At 35.4% G+C, this 26,387-nt stretch overlaps 1 protein-coding gene across 11 annotated transcripts in view; it reads right to left on the reverse strand.

Annotated features, from left to right (window-relative positions):
• Positions 1-26,387, reverse strand: part of SDCCAG8 (SHH signaling and ciliogenesis regulator SDCCAG8) — a 111,233-nt gene that overhangs the window by 83,284 nt on the left and 1,562 nt on the right. For 9 of the 11 annotated variants that reach the window (XR_011738298.1, XR_011738297.1, XM_065833486.2 and 6 more), the window contains exons 2-11: positions 20,330-20,509; positions 20,140-20,222; positions 14,497-14,610; positions 14,009-14,134; positions 13,564-13,704; positions 12,159-12,223; positions 9,835-10,023; positions 7,615-7,753; positions 4,455-4,607; positions 1,798-1,932 (exon numbers count right to left, since the gene is read on the reverse strand). Coding sequence is in view for 9 of the 11 variants with exons in the window: in XM_065833486.2 (XP_065689558.2) it covers positions 1,798-1,932; positions 4,455-4,607; positions 7,615-7,753; positions 9,835-10,023; positions 12,159-12,223; positions 13,564-13,704; positions 14,009-14,134; positions 14,497-14,610; positions 20,140-20,222; positions 20,330-20,509 (1,325 nt within the window). In the remaining 2 variants the exon portion in view is untranslated. Of the gene's footprint in view, positions 1-1,797; positions 1,933-4,454; positions 4,608-7,614; positions 7,754-9,834; positions 10,024-12,158; positions 12,224-13,563; positions 13,705-14,008; positions 14,151-14,496; positions 14,611-19,676; positions 19,816-20,139; positions 20,223-20,329; positions 20,510-26,387 lie in introns of those variants that run through there. The other 2 variants (XM_065833487.2, XM_071806218.1) reach the window with 2 other exon arrangements.

Consider the following 26,387-nt stretch of genomic DNA (forward strand, 5'->3'; position numbering starts at 1 on the left):
ATTCCAAAATATCAAATGCAACTAAGAAAGTCCTAAGATGCAACTTCCTGGATTGACAACCGTGTCTTTCTACCTCCTCTTTTCTTCATATGAAGGATGTAACAAAGTGTGATATGTCACTTCCTCCAAGCAAAAAAAAAAATACAGCCATCCTTGCCTTCAGCTCCCCCACACGCCAAAGAGAAGAGCGCAGAAGAATCAGTAGATGGTGCTGTCCTAATAACGGATTTTTCAGCCTCATAGTTCTGAAGGAAGGAAAAAGATTCTCTCTCCAAAGTTTTTTCCCCTGAATTTGCTGCATCAGAGAAAAACATCTCAGACAAAGCTCAAAAGGAGAAATGCTGCTATTTGCTGTTTTTAATAATGCAAACTGAGTTCGGAAACAAGGAGTCAGATTCCCAAGCAGACATTGACATCACTTTCATAGTCAATGGAAAACGTCACGGTGATGAACATAGTCCTGACAGCTCAATAATCAGGATGTTCCTCCAGGATGTTTGACACTTCCCAGTTCAGACCATGGACACAAATGCAGTATATTCCAGTCAGGACAGTGCAATAAAAACACAGCATAGACTACTGCAAGGTGGCCACCTATTCAACTTAGTATTGACCAACATAAACTGAAGCATGAAGCAGAACCACAGTGTCACTCTCCTGAGAGAGATAGCTTCCAATTGGTGAGCTATGAAATTGTTCCTTCTAGACCAATGTAGACTTACACCTACCACGCTCTTCCCCAGCCTGAAAAACCCAAAGTGTGCTTCAGAAGTGGTAAATCAAACCATTTTGATATTCTTAAAGTGCGCTCTCATTTGTCTTTCAGCTAAGATAGAATTAAATTTTTGAATAAGTTCAGGTGACTTTTTGCTGTGTATCTTCTGCAATACTTTCATCTATTTCCACCATCAGGGGCAGAAGAGGAAGACAGGAATTGTTGAAAACTTCTCCAGAAGTCTCTACAGGCCTAAAGAATTAATTGCTCTCCAAAACCTTGCAATTACTGATTGGGGAGGATTATTGGTAGGATACATAGACGTTTCAAGAGGCTGAAACAAACTTGAATTGTCAGACTGTCCATTATATAGAAATTTATTCCCTCATCTTCATGAAGATGAAGTTATTTCTATAACAAGCGAATGATGAAACTAAGCTAATGAAAGTCACTTCAACAATGTGTCGGCTCCCAGCAAAAATTTTAGATGGGAATTATTTTTTTCCTTGACATATTATGACCCATATTAAGGCTCTAATAGATTGAGAAATATGCAAAATAAAAGCACACAGAAGTGATACACATACATAAATGCTAAGCTACAATTCTTAACTAGAAGAAAGATCTCTTCGTAAAAGGCATGCCAACAAGATTAATGACTGAAGCACTACGTACAACTTTCTACAGGAAAGTACTTGAAAAAACAGTGATTTGATACAGCTGCCTTTATTTTAGCTCTGCATGTCCCAGGGGTAGCAATTACAGGACAGGCTTGAATACTATGCTGTCTGATTCACAACAAATACAATTTTTAATGAAACACTGAATTGCAATTTTAAATCATAATCTGCATAGTCTGCAAGGTAGAAAGGTTAGCTTTTGCATCACAAAGTGACTTGGCAGACCGAAAAAGTTATCTTTTTACTTGTAAAACTGTGCCTCTGGGATATGCAGATGAAGTTTACATTTACCACATGTTCTTCACCAATAGAAAGGAAAATGCAGAAAGTAAAAAATGCACATATTTCAGATCACTATGACAAGGAAAACTAAAATCAACACTCATTTATAAATGCACCTACCTTATTCATCTCCATTTCATGAGATTCAAGCTGACGTTGAGATTCTTCTAACTGGTTAACTAAAGACTTCTTCTCCCTTGTAATTCTCTCTACCTGAGCCTCCAGCATGGCCACATTTTCAGACATTGCCGTCACCTGCAAAAGCCCAAGAACACTATAATGATGCAATATGACCAACCACAGATATGAATCTTGTGGGACTTTCTCCTTGAAAGCAACTATATATAGCCAAAATACAGAGTACTGAAAATACAATAAAAATATCTAATACATATCTTTAAATAGGTAATTAAAATATAAACTAAAAATAAAACAGAATATGGCTACATTATTTTAACAATAGATTCATTTCAAATTAATTTATCACATAGTAGTTTATTTGAAGCCTCTCAAATGGACTAGTCTCCAGGACTTGTTAGTATGGACAAACCGTAAGAAACTGCTTGTTGCATTAGTCTTGCAGCTGTAAGAGGACTACTTAACACCCTCTTACACATCCTTACATAGATTGATTTAAACCAAATCATGTTCCCCCAGCTAAAGAAAACTGTCATTGCAACCACAGATCTTAAACTGATTTTCAAGTTCAGAAAACATTTCAGCACTACAGATCAAAGCCTGATGTTGTACAAAAATAATATACAATATTATGTTGAAAATTCTAACGTAATTCAGATCTAATTTTGCTGAACAGTAAAAAAATGTAGCAATAAAGAGACAGTGACCCTTCAGCTATTTAGCCCTGAAGCTTACTAATATAAGTGGAAGTAACGGTGCCTGACAGTTCTAGGTTAACTTAGAGGAATTCAAAGCCAAGCCTAGAAGATGATATATTCATAACTATTTGTCACTCATTATACATCCACCTGATTTATGTATCATGCCAATTCTCCCCTTCAAACAAATCACTTCATAAAGTAAGCTATAAAATATTCATAGGGAGGTTGATTTGATGCACAGTATACCATTTCTACTATCTCAATCCTGAAACAAAAGTAGGTAAATCATATGTTGGCATAAATCATTCATGTGGATCACAGTTTTCTGCAGAGTCATCCTGCAAAATCTTTAATTGCCAAATGCGACATCGTCATAGTGTCACCACATATTGTTTTATGTGCATGTAGGGTTTTAAAAAAGGATGACAACTACTCCAAGTGGGAATCAGCTCAAATAAAACACATCTCAGTGGGTGATGAAATACAAAGTCACATGATGACAAAAAGGAGTGAATTATTCTACCAGAAAAAGGTATGAAATGCTTGTCTGTATTTTGGAGTGCACACTCTGCTCCAAAGCAAATCTGTAGCTAAACAGCTAAATGCATAAGAGGGATAACTTCCAATAGGTAGCAAGTACTCAAAGAATTGCTTAACAATGTCTCATTGTCTCCAGTGTAAGGTCAAACTTCTTATTTCAGTTTCCCTGGCAACAGGTTTTTAATCATCACTTAAAACAGTTCACTTTCTCAAATATCTCTTAACCCCTATCACTGTGCTTAATTCCTGTATTAATATCTGGAACTGGAGTTAAAAGCTTTGACTTCTTGCAGCAGCTTCAGAACATTATTCCACGATCTCATAAAACCAGAAATACAACCATATCACCTTGGTTCCTGTTTATGTTAGTAGCTTTCCAGCCATTTCACAAGCAACAACACTACCAAAGAACCTTGTTTTTTAACACTTCAATAATTTATCCTGTTCAACCTGTGCTCTCCAGATTTTATGAACTGTGGCTTGTTTCTAAAAAGAGCCCCAAAATACAGGAAAGGCCTATGATCAGAAGAGAAGTTCACCACATTGTTTCCAAATCTCCATCACAAAATGGCTGAAGAGGTTGCACATCAAACAAGCATGAAAATCACTAATTCATGGAGCATTTCTCTCTCTACTCTTTTTCTTATTTCTTTCTCCAGTCACCTTAGAAGCGTCTCTTCTGTCACATCTCACAGGCTTACTGCTGTCAGCATGAGGTTTCCTCTGTAAATTCCACTGAGCAGAAAACCGTTATGTTTTATACTCAAATTACACTACCATCTACAAGTCTAAACCAAGGCTATGAAGGCTCTGTTGGAATGGTCACAGCATAAATGAGACACATTCTGTCTCAAAAAGTTTATAAACATCACTAAAAGGGAGAAAAGAGATTCCAACACATTTCTGCAGGCAGGCAAATTAAGGATAAGATCACTCTGAAAAATACCATATCAGAATGCAATTAGGATGTTGTAAAAATAATAGATATGCATATGAAAGCTCAAAGTAGCAAAGAATCCCAAATTTGACATATGCTAACTTCTGAATGCTTGACTTGGCAACCTAAATAATAGGCTTTATAAGAAGCTAGATACAAGCTTGCATCACATATTACTTAACCCTTTCCTACTTTGACAAAGTGCATTAGAAAACATTATGCAAACTAAAATAAAGCATATAATACCAACAACTTAGTACGTACCTAGTGACATAGCATAAAAATGAGTTATTCAGACTCAAAGGATCACTTATTTATCACTGCTTTAAAGCAACAGTGAAAGTGATTTACTGAACTCCCAAATCCAGAACTAAAACACACCAAAAGGCAAGTAAACTGAAAGTTTAAAGAGGATGATATGCTTGTTCTAATACAGAAAGAGAACAAAACCCAACTCATACCATCGCTACCAAGTCCTCCCTTTCCTTCTTCATTTCTTCCTGTAGTGCTTCTTTTTCACGAGTTCTCTTGTTTAGCTGGACAGTTAACTCCTTTTCAAGACGATTCTTCTGCCGTTCTATCTCACTTTTCAGCTGCTCACACAGGACTAGTGCCTAGAAAAAAGCCAATTTTTTTAGGTGGAAGAAACCTAAAATTTTTAAACAAACATGGTATTTATCTAATACCTTCAGAGAAATGAATTTACTATTAGAAAGTATGTCTTTTGGGTTTTTTTATTAGTTAATGTGATGTTTATACATACCCTACTGTGTTAACATCTAGAATATGACTAACACATGGAAAAAAAGATGTATACGTTTGTATGTATATACCTGCCATACTGTAATTTAGAAATCTAATTGCTTTTAGGAGTCATGGCAAAAATGGAAGCATTGTTCAACGTATATTTTCCAAAAAAGTAGCTGTTGTTCTAAAACTATGATTATTTGCCTTGTGTTTAAAATTCCTGAATGTCCATAACTAAAATCAGCTTCCAATATTTGACTCCTGGCAAACACTGTGGTTACTACCTAACTGCATAGCCAAAAGAAAAACAAATAAATAATGTATGCATTTCCGCTTGTTCTGCCCATGAAGCAAATCACTGAGTGCAGAAGACTAAGAAGAAACCTGGAAGAAGTAAGTAAAGGTACAAAGAAACTTTATTTTATTTTAGTTTCAGTTTTGTCAAATAAAGGAAATTAATTCTACTGAAAACTCCTAAGTCTTCTGCTTAATTTGAAGCGCTAAAACACAGCTTATAAATGTGTCTTCTATCAAAATAGGAGAAACCTACATTCATATACAAGCAGCACAGCAGACATCTTCTAAAAAAGCTAGGAAAAAAGATACCTATCCATTCATGCTGATGTATTCCTGCCAAAGGGACAGAAGTTGTGTGTTATGTCAGTTTAAATCAGAAATAGAATATTTTGTTTTACCTTTAACGGAGTAGTGTAAGTACTAAGGGCATCTTGCTGACCCACAAGTCATCTAGATTTCATTTCACCATTTCAGTGATATTCAGCAAAACCTATACCTCGTTACCCTTTATTTTCTAACCATTTTTTTTAAACTACTCAAAGCCAGTCCTCTATGTGCAATTTCCTTGGTGTTGTGCTGTTCACAAGGGAAGCAAACTAAGCCATTATTTTTAGAGAATCCTCTAAAAATCTCCATTACATTTGTGTCAACTCTGCTGGACCCTCCTCAGGGTCTCTCCCATTGAAAGTCTACTATGGTGAGGGAATCCCTCTGTTGTTGCCTTGAATCCTTTTCTGTAGAAATGTATCATCAACAGACAATTGTCTGCAGAGGACCGCTGGAGTTTGGTGAAACTGTAAAACAACACAACTCCAGAATAAATCAGTTGCAACAAAGAAACATATATTTTGTTATTTCTCCCATTGTGACTGCATAACGAGCAGTTGAAACAGTTATTCTTCTGTGACGTTTACGTTGAAAATACATTCCTGGATTTGCTTCAGCTATGGAAGTTTAACCTTCGCAGATCTCCTCCTGACTCTATGCAATAGGCAAGAGGCCACAAACTACAGGGACAATCGAAAGGCAGGAAAAAAAACCACAGTGGTTTTAAATTATAAGCCCCCATGGTTAGGCTTTCTGTCAGCAGGGTGATGAAATTGCTATTATAGCATTTGGAAGCCTAACGTGTTCACTCCTCACTTTTCTTATGTAGACTGTTCTATTGGATTCCATGATAATTACAAAGAAAAAGCACTTCACCTTAAGAGTAGAATGGAACTGGGAAAATAAAGGATGGTTTGTACTTACCAAGAAAAATACCAGTACTTGTAAAAGTGCTAAATTAATGCAGCATAAGTAAAAGATTTCTTACTGTTCCTTCATAATACAGCAGTTTTTGAGCATGAAAAAAAGCCCAACTATTCAGTCTTGTACACAGATACCATTTGACATTCCCCTTGCTGCAGTGAAGAGAGTGGCCAGAAGAGACCCCAAGGAGCTGCTTTCTTTATGTAGCAGAAATAGTATAGGCATGAAGACTCTTTTTATTAAAAGTTCCACTAATTCTTCTTACTAACTTTTATTCTTAGGCCACATTTCTAACATGAGACAGACTGAATCAGAATTTATAAGGATTTTCTTTTTACATGTTAAAATAAAGACACCAACACCTAATAAAAAAAAAGAGGAAGAACAAATAACTTCACTTATTGCAGAGGAGGAAAAGTATTTAAATTTAAATTAATTTAAAAATTTAACCACTCAGGGACTGGATATGACAGGTGAACAGTGGGCTCAGGAGGAATTTTTCTCTCTTCGTTCAGTAAAATCAAGGAGCTGTAATAAGCTGAAGTTAAATTTAACAAGCACATGAGATATCCAGGTCTTATTATTTTTTCCCCACTGTTTATAATTAAAGACGCTACACACACTGTCTCTTACAGCACTGGATGAATAGTACCAGTTTGATCAATAGAACAACTATATCTGTCTTGTCCTCTAGTAAAAACAACAGCATTTCACTGAGGGGGAAAAAAAAAACCAAACCTCTCAATTCCATAGTAATTCACTACTAATACAGTAGATGTCACTAAATAACAAGAAGATAAGTCAATATTGGTTGATTGTACATAGTAACTAAGGTATTTGATCAAAACCGCTTTTATCATCATTATTTACATAGCACCAAAAGCTTCCTGCAAATAGCATTAGACAGGACTCCTCATCTTCAAAGAGTTCTCTTACTTAATCAGTTCTGCACTGCAATCTTCTGAGGCAAAAATTGCTCCTAAGTATCCTAAGCATTCTTTCCAGAATAGCTCAGAAATGTGATATATCATTAATCTCTTTGAAAATTCTAACATCCAATTTCTATCACCTACACTGTGAAACTACCTCAGAATTTAAATAATGGTCCAAGAACGCAAAACACCCTACAGCCTTGATGAGAATTTAAGAACAGAAACAGCGTTCGTGTTACTGCTCAGAAACAGTCACACACTGTAATCCGTTTAAATCTACTACATCATCATCATCTGATAAAGGTCTTATGCATGTATTCTCTCATTAGCATGAAAACTAATTAACATTTCAGTAGATCTGAATACTTACAAGCTCATTTCTTGATTAATTTACCTTTGTTTTTTCTAAACTGGCCTCTTCTGCCATTTGCACAGCTTGTTTAACTTGCTCACAAGCATTAGATTCTCTTTTCTGCATTTCTTTCATATTCTGCCTTAGTGAAACAAGTGCATCTGCCAAGTCATCTCTTTCTCTGCATATAAAACAGACAAACAGGTATATCAAGTATAAAATGTTAACAGACAAAAGACATAAGGGTTGTAAGTGAAGCAAGACTAAAGCCAGCATGGGTTAAGGGTGAAAGACAGCATACTGCTAGCTTGGCAGATACTAAACATATAATTTGCTTGATGACCCGTCCTTCACTTCAGAAGGAGGGACCATTAGTGAAACTGCTGGTAATCAGAGCAGAGCTCAAGTCACAAATATGCTGAAGCTGAGCAACATTCTGTTGGTATCACGAAACATGAATCCATCTAAAAAAAGAAAAGAAGGGGAAGGGGGTGGCACATCTCTGAAAAAACACAGATGGAAGCAATACGAAATTACACTGCCATTAAATGTAAAATAGGGAGAAAAAATAAAAGGAAGGGTTCGGTACAACAAGTAATTCAGGTTGCTAAGTATATCAAATGAAAACCAATAGCCCTTTGCTATCAACTGAACTAAACTAAACAAGATTTCTGGATTGTCCATCTCCTATGAACTTCCACTAACTAGGCAACTGAGATGCATACAAATGGCAAAGCACAGTCAGGGAAACTGCAATACTTCACCTTTTTTCATTATTTTGATATGTTGAAAGCTTTTAAATTAAGAATACAATTATCTGTCTTTCAGGTGCAAGTAGAGATTCTGGCTAAAAACTGTTTGGTTTGGGTTTATTTTTTTTTTTTTCCTTTCTTCATATTGTGTGGAAGGGTAACACAGTTGTATTTGCCAGAAAACTAACAGACATATTTTGAAATTTCATTTCAAGAAGATCTGGACAAATTGCCTGTTATAATCCCTACTGAAATATCTTTGTTCTTAATAAGTTGCATCACAGGAAGATGTAGCTTTCAGATTTTTAAATCTCAAACTGAGATAATGGTTTATGAAACATAAATGTCAAACCTCACTATAATAAAAGATGACAAGAAGGTATTGATTTATACTATGTTCATATTTTCCAGTGTCTGTGACAAACAATTATTTTTCTTACCAAAGTAGATTTTGAAACATGATTTACAAGCAAGAGAGAGCTTTCCAAGAAAATTATTTGACTTGACAATAGAAAAATACATAAATCCTGGTAACAGCTATCTAACACGTAAAGATAATATCCATTTGACAGACTGTACGTCCTAGGTCCCTTTGGTCTTCTTGCTTCGAACTGACCCACTACCTCATCTCTAGCAGTCTCATTCTAAAACGTCAGAAATCTTAAGAAGCTTCAGGTACCTGACAATAAACAGATGTCCGTTCAACAAACTTCAAGAAAACTGCAGCATCCTATCATCAGTAGACAGTAGAAAAGGAGAGATTTTTGAAAATGGCTGACTAGCAGAATTTGTTACGGAAAACACATTTTAATGCTGTTGGAATTTTATAGTATTTTATTATATTCTATTATATTCAGTATGTATACCTTTAAAAATATAATTTAAATAAAAGCTACAATTTTTAAAAGGCTGCAGCAAATAATTTATTTTTATCCAAAGGAACTTTTTTCCCCTGACTTATTGTGGTTAGGGAGGAGCAATGCATCCTATCCCAAACACCTGACCTACTGAGAAATTCAAAGGGGAAAAAAAAAAAGGATTATGCTGCTGATGTATCCTGAAGTTCCCCAAATGCAATGAGAATAAAGTAGGGTGAGAAACACTTCCAACTACAGAACAATAAGGCACTTTTGCAAGAAATAATCAAGAAAAATACAGGAACTTCCATAATATTTCTTCTGACAGAGTAAAGGGTTTGTTTGTACAAAAAGTGCAGGAAACAGATTATCAACAGTCTGTTTATCTGGACAGACCAAGGTATCATAATTACAAGACAATAGCTAACTTTCTTTCCAAGTCAAAATAAGTAGCAAAACTATCATGGCTTTCAGAGTGGCTGGGACCTGCACTCTTACTCTGCCACTGACTTAACATTTTAACTTCAACGTGGGTCTCCACTGTTCTGTAAGTGCACATCTCTCTATGAATGCAACCAAACACATGGAAATTTACACAGTTTAACGTAAGCAACTGTACTTTCAATGAGAAAGAAAATATCCCCCAAACCTACTTTTTTACCACCTCGATGGTCTGCTTGTGAACATTACAATGAGTCTGTGCAAGAACTGCCTCATGTTGTGCACATTTCAGACACAGACCACCAACCCGGCTAGAACTAATGGCTGAAACGGGAGACTTTTGATGTTTTAGCCTTCCTTCCAAATCCTGGCATGTTTTCCGAGATTCTGAAAGGTCTCTTCTAGAAAGATTAAAAAAAAAAAAAAAAAAGATTTGTGCAATCAAACATTTCTACAAGCTAGATTTTAATGCAATACATAATTACAGATATAACTTCAAAAGAGCTGCAAGAATTCCTGTAATGAACATTATTTTACACATTTCAGTAGGCTAAGATAGACTTCAGAGAAATAATAGTTGAACTGCACAAAATTATTAATTGATAAAATGAAATTAATATCATTTGTTCCTTCCTTCCATAGTATCAGAATGCAGTGAAGTTACACAGAGAATTATTAGATACAATTTGTAGGCTTACATATGGTCTGAATAGAGTAAAAGATTCATTAGCAAGAAACACTATCAGCTGTATAAATATTTCAATACTCTGTTATTTTTGGTTGTTGTCCTTACTAATAATATCATTAAATTCACATTTCTTCTCTACTCTCAAATTAACTGTAAATATAAAGGAGAAGTCCCCTAAGCTCCCTAGACAAAATCCAGTTATATTCAGCACATTCACTCTGGTCCAGTGATACACACAAACTTGGTCAACCACATCTCCAGAAAAAAACACAGTAAGTTTTTCACTTGTCTCCAAAATTTTTAACAGATGCCCTGAAGAATTTTCTCCAGAATTTCCAAGCATCTGTCAGGCCAGGGAGAGTGTAAGCAGTAGGAATGCTGACATCAGGAAGTTCCAGACAAACACACACTGTGCACATATATATCAGTTTGACAAACTGTGTGATGAATCCAAAGCTTTGGGTTTGTTATGCAGGCCATCTGGGCAGCACACACAGAGTAAGTCTGACACATTCTGCTTGCATTGGATTTACTGCTCACATGATGTATGCACTGCATGCATGCTTATTTCCATCTGGGAAATCTGTGCAGTTTTTCCAATTTTAGTAGTTGGTCTATTAAATATAATCCACTACAACCTGAACAGAACTTGCTCTGCATGTATCCTTCGACAGTCACAGTACAATGGACCTATTGTTTGGAAATCTTGGACAGGAATCAGCGAGTCCTATGTAAATTCACACTTAAAGTAAAAAAAAAAAAAGGATAGTCCAACTGAAAGCAATATAATTTCTCACTTTAATTAAAATCTAGTAAACACTCAAGTGCTTTGCAGAACATGCAGTTTGAAAGATCATGCCCCTTAGGAGAAATCAAGAGGCTGAATAATGTACTTGGGGAAATTTTCAGGCTAATTTAGCTTCCAACATTTATTCCTGGACATATATTACACTTCAAACCAAGGTCAGGGGGAAGGAGGGGAACTGTATTACGTAGCTGAAATTTAAGATCTTCTTTTACTTTCATTAGCACAACTGGTTTTGCCCATTTAAGATTTCAGTACTGTAGAGGGCATATTTGAACTTGTGTCCCTACCAGTAACTCTTCCTACACACACAAGTCTAGAATTTTCAGATGTATGAAACCATAATTTATGTAGGAAAAAACAGAATTAAACAGATTCAGTAGCAGTATCATGAGTGCAGGTGTACAGAGGGAAGTTTACTCCAGAACACCAAATCCTAAAGTGGTTGCCTCTACCTCTGGTTTTGCTATAGTTTGGTATCTATTCAAACCTTTAATATTTTGAGGAGTACAAGAGGACTTATTTTCAAATATTTTTGTGTTTAAAGATCTGCAGGTTACATGACTGGACACACTGCCTGCATGCTTCAAAACTATATTTTCCTGTTCCAAAATTATTACCTAGCCTAAATTAGTTCGATGCTTAAGATTTCTAAAACTTGTAATATAAAATACTAGCAGAAGAAACCTAATTACGGAAAAGCTCACACAAATCAAAATTTTAACTTTTTCTTTTAAATTCATCTACCTTAACAGACAAATAGTAAAAAGGATAGACATTTAATATCAATTTGTAGTTTCGATAAATAATTCAGTTGTATTTATAAAATTTATATATTGTTAATGCTGCTATATTAGCAGTACATTCAATTTTGATACATTTACAGTTGAGAAAACTTCATGTAAAACCAGCTTTCAGGAACACTATCAGAAAACATGACATTCAGATGTTTAGGAATTCTCTTAAATTTAAATTAAGAGTGGTTCACGTCATTATGAAGTGATAATGTATTAACAATAGGTTAAAAAAAAAAATCACTTTACCTTAGAGACTGTATTTGAGCATCGAGGATACTGACTTTTTCTTTATAAAGAAGTTTTAGTTTCTCCTTTAGAAAAGATGGGAGAAAATAAGCGTCTTTTGCTTTCTTCATAATTTTGCCTTTATAAATAAATCTAGACATTAGCCACATTCATTCTTTTCTCCTGAAGATATCAACTTGTTGAAACACTAGCATCAGAACTCTAAATATTTCACACTTGTGAAAGTCTACAAAATTAACAACTCTCCCACTTTCTTATTTCTGTACACCTTGCCAGATCCTTCTATGGTAAATTGCTCCAGCTTCAATTGCAGCCATGTACAATGATTTACACAAACTGGCAATCTTGTCTCAAGTTTGCTCTCACTTTCCCAGAAGTCAGCAGAAATAAAAGAAGAATTCTTCAGAACTTCTAGTAGACAGGCCACTTATTTATAATATAGTGAGTTACTCTTATTATCTGGTGAAAAAAATAGATATACAAATCAACCACACCAATGTTAAATACAATGGTGATAACAAACCAGATAAAACACCAGAAAATCAGCTTGCTATGGTGCTCAGAAAGATGTCACAATCAATATGATTCCCCTACTTTGAATGTGAGAGATGAAGAAAAAGTGCAATTACTGTAAAAACTAGCTTTCAAACAACTGCAGATAAGGATCCCTGAAGAGATTTTCAGCTCTAGATGAGGCATAAAAATAATAAAAATACATATTTACTTGGAAAAATTAATACACATAATTATATTGAAGAATTAAGAGCACAGAAATACACATGGATTAAATATATCAAAAGTTTCAGTTAACTGTGTTTTTCCCAAAAGAAGGCAACGCTACCCCATTAATTTAGAGGCAAAAAATTAAGAATATCTTCTCAAACTAAAAATACAGGATACAGGCAACATTGTCTTTGTATCCCTGGGGCTCCTCTATATCTCTGAAAGCAAAAAAAAATGTGAAATTCAGCTTAGGAAAAACAGACTGCACAAAGTGACTTCTGTACCCTACTGAGCCTGAGCCTTATTGCAAAAGAGACTACCTGGAGGGCTGCCTAAATTATACCAACTAGTTTCCACCTGCTTGTGTGCTCTGTTACTGTTATGAAACTCTAAAGTACAGTGGAGCCATGACTGACAAGACATTCTTAAACAAAGACATATCTCTGGGAAGTCAACATCTGCAGATGCAATCTGCCATCTGTGTCTAACTGGATAATAATATTAATTAGGATATAATGAGAAGATGAGCTTTATAAGAATAAGATCTGATCTCAGATTAAGGTTCCATCAATCATAACTCTGCTGTATGTCCGTTACAAAGTTAATCATCAGAACTGCAGCAACAACGAAGTACTAAAAGGTTTTACAAAAGTATGTCTCTGCAAAGAAAGTTAATACCAACCAGTTCTACATGCCATTTTTCTATTTCTTCAACAGCTGCTGTAACAGAAGCCTGATCTTTGTTACGTGCTGGTGACGAAGTGACAGGCCAATGCATGCTACAGTCATTACCACCTAAAGGGCAGGAGTTCTGAGTATGTGCCTATAACAAAAATATTAATGCTTCAGTTATAAGTACGTAGGCTGGATTTTTTTAAACAAATATCAATTATATAAGTATTGAATCTTGTGATTTTCATTACAGTAGGATACAAGAGCCAATAAAAAAGTTATTTAAGTTGGAAACCTATGATAATGATGTTATCCAGAGAAACCCACATTTACAAATTTTCATGAAATTCTGGCTAAAATTCAGTTTGTGGATAAACATTTGAAAAGCCTTCCTTAATAAGGTTTGGGCCCTAAAACACTGATTAAAACAACCACAGAAAAAAAAAATAACTTACCGAGGCATCTAGAAGAGTCTGTTCTCTCCACATATGTTCTGTAGTTAAAAATTTCAGTTTCTGATGGAGTTCCTCATTTTCAAGTACAACTACTTGTAGTCGACCTTTCATCCCAGACAATTCCTCCTACAGGATACAGAAACTGCATATAAAAGGCTCCTTGAGAAGGCTACCAACATTTAAATACATCTTGAGACCAAAAGTCTAAACTAACATTCTCAACTATTTTAACCCATTTAGAGAGATTAAGAATACTCAAAATACAGATTTCATTACATGGGAATTCAAGCTATTTGTGCCTTTGAAGACCCTTAAACACTGGGCAGGCACCAAGATGCATGGTGAGGCTCAGTATCTACTGAACTGCATTTGACTCTGTTTTGGCCATTACAACAATCAATCTCAACACCAAGTATCAGTTGTTTTAAAAGCAACTCTTCATATGTAGAAGTCCAGGGGTTTAGTAGGTGAAATATGTTGCCTAGTACCTTGCAAAATTTGACTTCTGCTTCTAAATGGTTGATGTACTGTGACTGATCATTGATTATAGGAAAGAGATCAGAAAGGGCCGGTAAGTCTCTAGTTGCAACTTCCGGAGTTTTCTGAAGGAAGTAAAGAAAAGCACGTGTTATTTTGCGGTTTTCCATTTATTGCAATAAGATGTTGCTTGCACACCGAGTACTATGTACAGTTAACAAAAAGTCACCAAATACTACATCAGGAGGAAGGAAGAAACAGGAAGAACCTAAAATCTTCCATTCGAAAAGTACATGTGTCACTTCAGTCAAATAGTACAGCTGCTTGACTAAACACATTTATAAAGCAGGATTAAATCATACCCACAAATCCATTTGTAAATGAAATTCACACTGCTATTTAGGTATATCATCCACTTCAGACAAACGTAAGGGGGTACTTTCTTCTCTGTGAAATTAATTAAAAAATCCTTAAATTTTCATGAGTTGTGGATATACAAAGGCTACTTCTCTAAATGTTCATTAACAGTTGCTACAGAAACACAACTATGTCTGCAATTTTGATTAGACACACAGGAAAACATGTAACAGATACTACATTTATCAAAGAACCTGATTATCAGTATTTTAATAGGCAACTCTAAAAAACCTTTCTGATGGTCCTAAAAATTTTGATAGCCTCACAAATAACTAGTTATAAACTGTAAAGAAGAGAATCCTTGCCCATTCAAGATAAGCATTGACATCTCTGCCTTGCTCTGCAAGATTTAAATAGGGATTAAACTTTTGACAAAATGTGAAAAACAATTGCTGTAACTTTACAACATTTACTCCTAAGACTACAGTATTGATTAAGAAAGTAAATAAATGTTATTAAAACACCTTTAAAATCACAAACGCAACAGTTTCCTGAAAACTACAGCCTCTCTTTGATCCTATTAGCAACTAACAGTCCTTGTCAGTCTAATATAAAGGACTTATTTAGAGTTAATACAGCAAATATTCTTTATTGTACAATAATTTATTCTAATGAAGTATAATACACTTCAAAATTACTTTAATGAGTAACAATATTAGGCATAAATATGTTAGTCTACAATGAAACTGCCTTTGAATAATCACAAAAATATTTAATGGAGTCTCAACTTGTAAATTAAAAAAAAAAAAAAAAATCAGCTGCTATCAGATCCTCATTCATCCTGCTTATGTATTTCAATAGTTTTCCTACCTTAGTTTGGTATTCTACTATTGCAAATTTCATCCAGTGAAAGAACTAAGTACAGTCTAATGTTAGTTGACAGATATTAACTTTTTTAATTTCTGAAGCTAAAAGAAAGGATAATGGCAAACCACAATGTTTTGTTTTTCTTTTAATAATTAAAATTAAGACAGCCGAACTGTGACATGTGTCTAAGTAGAACATCAACTTATACCAAAGAACTCTGTGTTTGTCACCAATTTACTGAACAGTTTTACTCACATCTGTAATAGGATAAACCTCCCTTTCTTGCATTCTTTTGTGGTAAGGATACAAAATGTACAGAGTTGTTAGTGGGTTCCTCTCAGAAGAAAAACAGATGCATTTCTAACATTAGTTCACTATTCTGGATGAAATCTTTATACCAATCCCTAACTAGTTTTCAAATGTATACAATTCTAACGTCTCTGGATTCAAAATAGTAAACACACCCTTCTGTGCAAAAATATTCCATTATATGCTTCTCAAATATACTTAAAAGTGTTAAATACCATTTTCAGGAGCTAACTGAAAAGTCAGACTCCTAAATATCCTGAATTTCTGAAAAGATTCAGAAACCTACATCCTTGGTTTTAGATATTATTATTATTGCACATTCACTATTCAAGCAACAACAACAACCCAAAATCAAATAAACCAACAAAACCCAAACCACAGAAAAACCCACCAATCGAAACAAAAAAACCCAATCAAAGCTGCTAATGGCTAGGTATTACATCTACAAGTTATCCACAGCTTCTGCCAACTTTTAAAGATAAAATCCACTGACTATGCTGAGGTGAAGGTTTCTAGCAACAAAAGCCAACCTGTCAAACTACACCTAGTTTAAGTATTGTCCATATTAAAGGGGAGACTCTTGAGAAAGTCAGAACTAAGATTGTGGAGGCAACTAGAGGGTTTTCCAGAACCTTCTAGAAAAACATGCAGAGAAAGGACTATGAATTTGCAATATACTATACCTGGCTCAGTGCATGCAAGTTCCATGTTCTAATGACACAGAATTTACCTTCCTTAGAGGTCTGTTAATCTCAACTACTTCATGAAGTTTTAAAAAATGAATCACACTTGTTCAAGCATACACATAGCACCACTAATATTTGTAATGCATCATTCTGTTCCTCTGGCTCCTGTTCATCCATCCCTCTTTTAGGAAAGTATAACAGACATCTTGCAGCTGAGACCTCCAGCTGCCTTCCTGAAAAGATTATACTGCTGTAGTGTTTGAAAACGAAGGAAAACTCCATTTCCATTCAAACTGGTTTTCATTAACAGTGCTAATGTTTAACCTGAGATGCTTGAGAAACATTGGTGTAAGGTATACAAAAGAGTGCTGAAGAATGGTGTCACTAAAAGGAAAAGACTACACAGCACATATTCCCAACAGAAAAAAAAAAAAAAAAGAGGACTTCTTAACACAACCTATTAACTCTCAGCACTGTCACTGGGATATTTATTTATTCAGAAGCCTCTACCTGCCCTTTCATGGGGCAAATGCCTGGTAGATAATTTGTGATTTTTTTTTTTTTAATCTTTTCACTACACAATTTTTATCAATTAATTATAAATTAATTTGGGAATTTTTCATTAGTATTCTGATAGCATAACATGTTGTAGCATGAAACAAGACAGGCCAGGGAGGCAAATATTATAAATACAGGCCAAATATTAAAATCAGAAACACCTGGTTAGTATGAATTACCAAATGTTTATGCCTAAGTCTCAGAAATGCCATTCACATTTGCCTTCTTAATACTGAAAAGTTTACGATATAAGCACAAGGCTTTATACAATATAAATGCTTGGCAGCTTTGGAGGCCATCAGTCTACATGGTGACATACAGTTTTGCCAACATGCCAAATAATTTGGCCCACCTTTTAATTTTCCAGAATGTCTCAAATTTCAGTTAGGTCAGCCAAGACCCACCCAGCTTGTAGAACTGCAGTTGTTTTATGAAGCAATCATGGTTGGCCTTGACCTCAGATGATGAGGTAGAGAGCAAAAGGAAAAATCTCTGTCCAACCATCTGGGTGTAATCAAAGAAAAGATGTACTCATTTGATGTCTGTTGCAACTTTTATCTATGTGCAAGTGCTGTGGTTTAACCTGAGCTATTAATATAACAACAGTCAATCACTCACCCCATCCCCCCAAATAGGTGAGAGAATCAAAAGGGAAGGGAGAAACTCAGATTGGGATAAACACAGTTTAATAAAATAAAAAATAGTAATATACTACTAGTAAAAATATATATGTATGTATAAAATAGAATATAAAAGATATGCAACAAAATTCCTCATGAACTCCATCCACACTGAGTAGCCAGTCCCAGGCAGCAGCACCTGGTCCCAACAGCCAATCCCAGAGAGAGAAAAGAAAAGCAGGAAGGCCCAGAGGCCTCTGCAAATCGCAAGACGGCAAAGTCCCAAACAGAACTCCCCTCAACAGGTCTCTGAGAGCAACAGAGAGACCAGAAGATCCTGACTTGCCTTAAATATGAAGTGTGACACTAATGGGCTGGAATACTCTTATTGATCAGTCTGGATGTCAGTCAAGCTCTGACTCATCTATGCCCCCCTTCCTTGCCGCCTCACACCTGTGGGCAGAGCACTCAGACCGTCCTTGGCTCTCAGATCAGAGCAATTAAACACATTAACTACGTCCTGGGGTGTTATCTTCTTGTTCTCAAACTAAATTCAAAAAACAACTGTGCTAGCTACAAAAAAGAAAGGTTTCCAACTGCATGAAGAAAATTACTCACTTTCAGTCAAACCAGCACAGCAAGAGAATGAAATTGTGAGACAATGTTATTTATATGTATGAAATGCTGTGAAGTTTAATAAACAGTATACTTTCTGTGAAATATTATATTTATCTATAGATGCATGCAGTCATCTCCTATTAAGTAATCATCAGGTATTTCAGCATAATTCAAAGCAAAAGGTTAAGGTTACTTTGCTTTCCTTGACCTTTGGGGAATCTGATTCTTCTTACACAAGAAGCATTCCTGTGGTGTCCAGCAAATCACCAGACAAGCTCTTATTTTTAAGGGTTTGAGGGGTTTTGTGTGTGTGCACTTTTGTACTTCCACATTTTTTGAGTTTTATACTTGGTCTGTTTTCAGAATACTTTAACATCCTGGTGAGCAAGCAGATGGAAGGAGAACAAGGCAGCTGAAAAGGAGAATAACGCCACCACTTCACAGAATCCCTCTCATTGGAAACTTCAAGAAAAAGAAATGGGACAATGCCCTATCAATACAGTAAATGCCCAGCTTTTCTCTTTACTCCTTCATCCTTTAATCTATTCCCCAAAAGCATTATCACATGTTTCTGAGCAAAAGCATCCCATTTTCTGAATTTTTCCACTCTACTGAAATTTCCAAATATAAGTAGAAAATTTGGACAAAGATGGATTAAAAGATGTTTCCCCCCTGCTTCAAGTACTAAATACATGTTGATACTGATTTTTGTCATGTCAGGATCACTCAACAATACACTGTTACCTTGAGCCACAAAACACTAATTCTATCCTGCACCATTATGAAGTAAAAGTACCTGGCAGAACAACCATGGATTTTAGAATGCTCAGTAAAGTTGAGCTTTAAATAAAACTTCTCAATGCCAGAACAGTAGAGCTAGGCTCATCACACAGGCTCAAGGCAACACAGCAGGAATATAAGCTTCAGATTGTTCTGCTGCCACATCGACTTTGAGAGCAAAGACATGCTTGTCTTGCTTAGTATAAACCACACCAGTCAGTGAATGACATCAAAAGATAAAACCGGAATAATGCCTTTAAATTATTTTCCTATAGAGATACAGAGCAACTGTCAGATACTAGTAACTAAACTGTCCATTGGTGCAACTCTGCTGCAAATAAGGCTAAATCTGAGAAGCCCATGTAAGGATGTAAACTAACTTTTACAGAGACTTACGAAGCTTGTTGTTACATGAACATCTCTAATCGTCCAAAGAAAAAGCATGGTTACAGCGGGAGAAGGCCTTCCAGAATCCTTAAAGTACACTCAAGCAAGAGCAGAGGCTGCTTTTACAGAAATGTGTCCATGTAGTCAATCCCACCTGTTTCCAAAACAAAAAGGATGAACTTTTGGTGGAAAGACAAAGATGAGAAAGCTGAAAGCAGAGTGGACTGTGACCCACACTTCACAGTCACCAAAAGAGGAGAAAAGTCTAAATCCTGTCTTAGAGATCTCTTTTTCTTCCACTATGGTCATAAGCATACTCAAGTTCTGGCCAGTGCCTCAACTATCTCCTATATTTCAGAATTAAAAAACAATTATTTGGTGCTTCTTTTTCTTCCTGAACGCTAGAAAAGTGATCTTACGATGCATGCCACTCACTCAAACAACACAAAAGAAAAAAGGAGAATAAACATACACAGAACGACATCTTCATCCTTGACAGAGAGACTTCACTTTCCATTCTTCCTTGATGTTCCAACAAAAATTTAAGTCGATTAACTAGGAAGAGATAAAACATTTATTATAACAAAAATATTTACTTTTTTCATTGAAATTAGTATCATTTCTAACAATTTTTAAACCATTTGCTTTCAGAATCATCTTACCTGCTTGACTGTTCTGCAGTTCCTGCCAGGCTGCATTCCCACTGTCACCATTGCCCCTGTCCACATCATCACTGCCCATGTCCTCAGAGGACTGGTCACATCCAGCTTCACTATCATCCTTTGCGCACTGTCTGTCCTCCAAGGCATATTTCAGCTGATGAATGCTTTCACTAGCACGTTCTGAAGGAAAAGAAAAAAATCATTAGCCACAATAAACAACATAAAAGAAAGTATTTACTGGCTGATATTTTAAATTTGAAATAAAATGGGAGAACTAAAAGCACTCAGCATCTATCTAGCTTGACTACTTGATCAAAACTCAGTCTCTGGAAGCAATTACCTAATGCAAATAGCCAAAGCAACTACTTATGTCACAAGAAATATTTACTACATTTTTAAAGAGGAAGCTATAAAGAGCATCTTAGCCTGACAATATATTAGGACTCTGCAGCAGAAGTTACTATTACAAATCTCCATCAGGGACAAAAAAATAACCTTGACCCTAAAATATTTTCTAGCATATACAGCTTTGAAACTTTTCAATGAAACTAAAGCTCATGCTATATTTCACACAATGTGCAGGATCAGGCACCAAGCACAATATTTGTGAAATCTAATGATGTCACCACACATGACAAAGCAATGTGCAGCATAACTGAAAAATAGCTGCGTAAATGACATAAAAACTCAGCAAACTAAGCCAACTGAAAACAGTGATTAAATAAAAACCAATGACTACTGAACAAGTGCTATGGGAAGGGAAGAAGGGAAAAAAAAAAAAAGAAAGCAAAACTCCTCTTTCCAGATAAATACAAATATTTTATGAACACTTTCAAGAACTAACCAACTTACTGGGGGGGGTGATATGTTTCTCATTTTCAATATATTTTTCTTATGTTCCTTTTTAAAATTTTTATTTGATTCAGTTGACTTCATAAAAATTAAAAAAAATTCCAATCATAAACATCATATCACTCCGATACAGCTAATCCTTTCCAATATGCCAGAAAAGTAACTTGAGAGATTTGCAGCTGAGAGATGACAACTAGATTAGGAACCAGAAAATATGGGCTTGCTTTTAGATAATGATACTTCTAGTTCACACCATAGGACCTCAGGTGATTCACTTATTACTTCTTTCTTTCAACTGCCTATGTACAAAAGGAGATGAGTATTTCATTTCTCTTCCCTTGAAGCAATGGATATAGTACCTAGAAAAGGCAAAGTAGTAATCTAAGTAGTATGGCTTTACACAATGTTCAACAAAGCAGGATCTCCAAGTTCTGTTGTACTACCAAGTGAGTTGTCTCAGTGACACCATCCTTCTTCACAATTCACAGCCACTTCAGCAGGAATATAAGAAACATGTTTCTTTTATAAGTAATGCCACAGTCATTTGTGACTACCAGTCAAAACCACCCTGAATCAGAAAAGTTTCATTAATAGTTAGCTGTTATTAATAATTTAAAATAAAACAAAAACCCAGTCTCTCAAAACCTTACTTTCAGAAACATATAATCATAACTACTTTTTTCCACTTAGCCCTGAATTCTTTGGAGGGTTATTCTCCCCCAGGACTACTGCGTACTTTGGTATAAATGCCCACGGAAATGGAATTTTGCTCCTGTGAGACAAAGTTTTTAAGGTAACATCTTTTATTGGAGCAACTGCTACAGCTAGAAGAATGACAAGGTTTTAGACACATGTCCTTCATTTATGTTTACATATTTGTAATCTGTAAACGGATATAATGCATAAATAACTGAAAATAATTTTTTCTCATAGGCAAAAAAAGCTTAAAAAAAAAATCACAGTTAATCATTTGCTATGTGGAATTCAGAAGACTGATACCTCAGAGTACAATATATGCTGCTGATTACAAATGTTAATAGCTCCTTTCTTCCAAATGGAAAGGTTAATAGCGGTTCAAATCAGAAAACAAATGCCAGATATGTTTTTCTGCCTTTACTTTTATCATTTTCGAGTTCACATCATCTTGATGGAAGTTGAGAGATCAATTTTTTGCACCACTGTAATGGTTTTCACAGCCTCTTCCTGCCTTTTTCTGTGCTTGGCTATAACTTACCAATAGCTTATAAAATAGAAATAGCCCCCCTCCCCCAACATTATATTTAAGAACAGGGTTCTCATGTCCAGTATGCCAGCCACCACTTCTTAGCAAGGATAGTTGTTGCTGTTGTGCTTTTTTTTTTTTTTTTTGTTTGGTTGGGTTTTTTTTAACTCACTGGTTTCTGATGTACTAATTTTCTCTCAGTAGTTAATTTTAAAGCCCTCTCATCTTGTAACTACCATCACCTCTTCTAAATTTTAGGTATGCCAGACTTTAACAAAGTTAATGTAAAAGACAACATAAAAACCACATTTTAAACAGTCATAATTCATCTTAATAAGCGCAAATACAATTCACGCGGGAATGACTCAAAAACCAGTGGTTTAGGTCAAATATTTCTCTATTGGCGTACTTAAGCTATGCATCCATTCTTGAGCATTCCAGGATGTTATGGGAGTGGGAAAGTTAATTGAGAAATGGTAGAAGTATCTCACTGACACAATGGCTTAAATATTTAGCAAACTACATTGCAACTAGCTGTTGCCAAGATGTATTCCATGTCAGTTATTATGGGGTGTGTCATCTGATAGCAATAAAACTCCTTTTCCTCATTCACTGTAGACCTTTGTCAGAGAACCCCAGAGTATCGATATTTGCTCCATAGCCAGTGAAGGACAACAAACCAAAACAAGCCAAAACCAAACAGGCCCATATACAGTTTTTCCCAGAACTACTCTCTCTTCATAGTATCACAGCTTCTGAACACAAAGCTACTACTTTATCCTCAAAGATAATACAGATCTTGTTAGGCTACGTTTCCTTCTTCTGCAAATAGTCCTGGGGAAACACATTAAGATCCTTATCAATGGCACACTGATGTTTGCTTTTCTTGACTACTCTTTCCTGCCTCTGAAATAACACTACGACATTTTTGAAAGCATCATCAAATATTTGCCAAAGTTTCTTAAACACTTGCATTTTCCAAATTACAAAAGTTGCTGCCATAAGCAGAACACTCCCCCTTGGGAAACTGGGAGTTACGAGCTGCCGATGGTTTGTCTTTACACTCACTAGATACTGAAGAGCTAACATTGACTGCATTAATAGTTGCACTGGACATGTAAAAGGGAATTAGCATAATATAACTTTTTTCCTTAAATAAGGGACATAATTTGGGGCATTAAAAGACAATGCATTACCAAGTGGCAAAATAGACATGTATTGTTTTTGCCAATGTAAAAAATATTTGTTTCAAATATGAAAGAAGTAGAAAGAACCTCTATGGATGCAAACTACTGGACACCAAAGAACCTTTGCTTAAATACAACATGATAAATTCTAAATTCATTATAAAATTATTAATTTCTAAATGCTCATACACTCACCCCAACTTTTTCAGTTTGTCTATTCCTGTAATAGTACGTTTTATATAAACAAGGTCTCCATAGAAACATACTGCTGAAACATGTTTGCATGCAGTACTGTGATTTACATACCTAAAATGCAATCAGCACTTTTATTTTCTACATCTTAACAGGACTTTACAAACAAAATCTGAACATATATTTCTATTGTATGGCAAAGCTTCACTGACATGTTACTTCCTATAGGAACAGCTGAGGATATAAATGAAATTGGACTTATCTGGATTAAAACTTTATTTACTATAAAGCTCTTTGATTTTCAGCGTTTAAAGGAGCTGAGATTATTATGGAAAATGGCAAGCTAGCAACAAAACCTGATGGGTCAGACCAACACATCAAAAAATAATACAACTGCTCCACAGAAATGCTGTCATGCACTATCATGTATAAATCATAGGCACTACTTGCCACAAGGGACAGGCAGATAAATCAATGCCTTAGCAATGACATAGCTGACCAAACACCTAATAGAAATACATACATTACTGCTCATTATTTCAGAGGCAGAAGCAACCAGGGGTCCTAAAGCCAGAAGCAAGACCATATCATTCTAGGTAAAAAGATACTCATATCCCTCAATTCATCTAAACATGAATGCAACTTTGGAGCAGATTAAACTCAGCTAAGCACAATGCTTTAGACAAAAAGCAACAGGGCTCTGACTGAGACATTGATGTTCAAAATCACATGCCATATGTTCTACATGGTGATTAAAGATATTTCTATGTCCTGAAAGAAGCATAGATAACTGGTTATTTTCTATACTCACTGTAACTACAAAATGTAAGTATCACTCCCTGAAAATACAGCATAGGTATCCTTTTTCCAGAGAAGTATCTTTGTATAACTGGTAGAAGTTTATTTTTTATATGGGAATATCAGTACTACTACTGAACATGTTGAGGACACATTGCAGATCCATTCAACTTGTCAGAAAAAAAAAAATAAAGGCTAAAGTGAGGACACTCAGAAGTAAAATACATGAAGGAGGTAGTTGTATTTTCAAAGTACTAATTACCTTTGGAAATACCAAACAAAAATAGAAATCATTAAAAGAACAATTTGCCACTGAAGTGAAAACAGAAAAAACAAAGAAGCAGAGAAGGCATTAAACCATGTTTGCGTTGTCTAAACAAAAGATGTTTTTTCAGACACTGCCCAAGACTGTCTATAAAGAGCATTCACTTAAATGAAAGCATCAAAGCTACCTCATTCATGAACTCAGAAATGCCATGGAAAATATGCCAGGAGCTAATGGAGAACTTAGCAAAGGAATCAACCATCCAGAACAACAGAATTGCTTGAAAGACATGGGGAAAAAACCTCCAGATGGTAGAAGTCTTAAGCAGTATAAATTGGAGAAAACCAACTACACCTGTATGAAAAGGCTGCCACAACTCTGTCATCTAAAGCTAATAGTTCAGTTCTAACAATGTTTACAGAGAGATGAATAGAAGTTACTGGCTACAAATTAAGAAATCAGTTCACTTTCTGATATCCCATGGTTCCCAATCAGAAGAAAAAAAAAAAAAGTGCCCTAGAAAGTTTGAGAAAAAGGAATTACAGTGATTCTTTAAAATGCAAAAAAAAAAAAAAACAACCAAAAAACAAAACAAAAAAACCAACCCCCAAACGATGCACAAAAAACCATACCACAAAACAACAAGACTCCACAACACTGAACACTGTTACATGAAACAATAAGTCACAAAACAGAGAATTAGACCCATTAGTGAAAACAGAGAGATGTGACCATTTAAAGAAAATGGTCCAAAAGTGTATCAATTTTTATTTTGTTTCTATTGACACTTAGAATCTAAAATATTACATCATGTACCTCTTCTGACATGGCATTTCAGCCAAGTAATTGTGTTTTGCACAGTCTTGGAATTTACTTTACTTACCATTCTGATAGGCAGCTATTTTTCCTTTTGCTGCCAAACACAGGTGTGCTATCATGCTACTAACATAATAGGATACTTTCAGTCTCAAAGCTGCTATCTAACAATTGCCACCTATGCAGCTACATTTCACACGTAAACATTAAACAACAAGTGATACCAGGTTGTTAACAAGCCAGGACTCAAAAAGTTCTAACATGTTTTTAACACTCAGGCGTTTCAAAATAATGAATCACAGATCTATGTGATCCAGTTTCTTGGTCTTCGTAACTGCTTTGTATTATAGCAGAAAAGGGTCGTTTTCACCATAGCTTTTACTAAATCATCATCTTTAAGAGGAAACTGTTCTCTGGAGCTACAGCATTCAGTACCATGACTCCTGAACCAGCTCTTTCTGCAGAGCATAAAGGGTATGCCTGAAGTCTATTAACCCTCACAAGTGAGAAACTCTAAGCATTTCCTTCTGACAAATTCTCCACCCTTAAACAAACATTATGCTTTCAACGCTGTTTGAGCTTGTACTAGTGCAACAAAAAAAAAATTAACAAAAGAAACCCCTCTAAATGTGGTCCTTGTAAACAAAACTATGCCTCTGTATAGGACAATACATCAGAAGACCTACTAAGCAGAAATATTATGTGTTCGACTACAGTTTTAAAATC

Source organism: Patagioenas fasciata, chromosome 3 (assembly GCF_037038585.1).
Source record: "Patagioenas fasciata isolate bPatFas1 chromosome 3, bPatFas1.hap1, whole genome shotgun sequence".
Classification (NCBI taxonomy): domain Eukaryota; kingdom Metazoa; phylum Chordata; class Aves; order Columbiformes; family Columbidae; genus Patagioenas; species Patagioenas fasciata.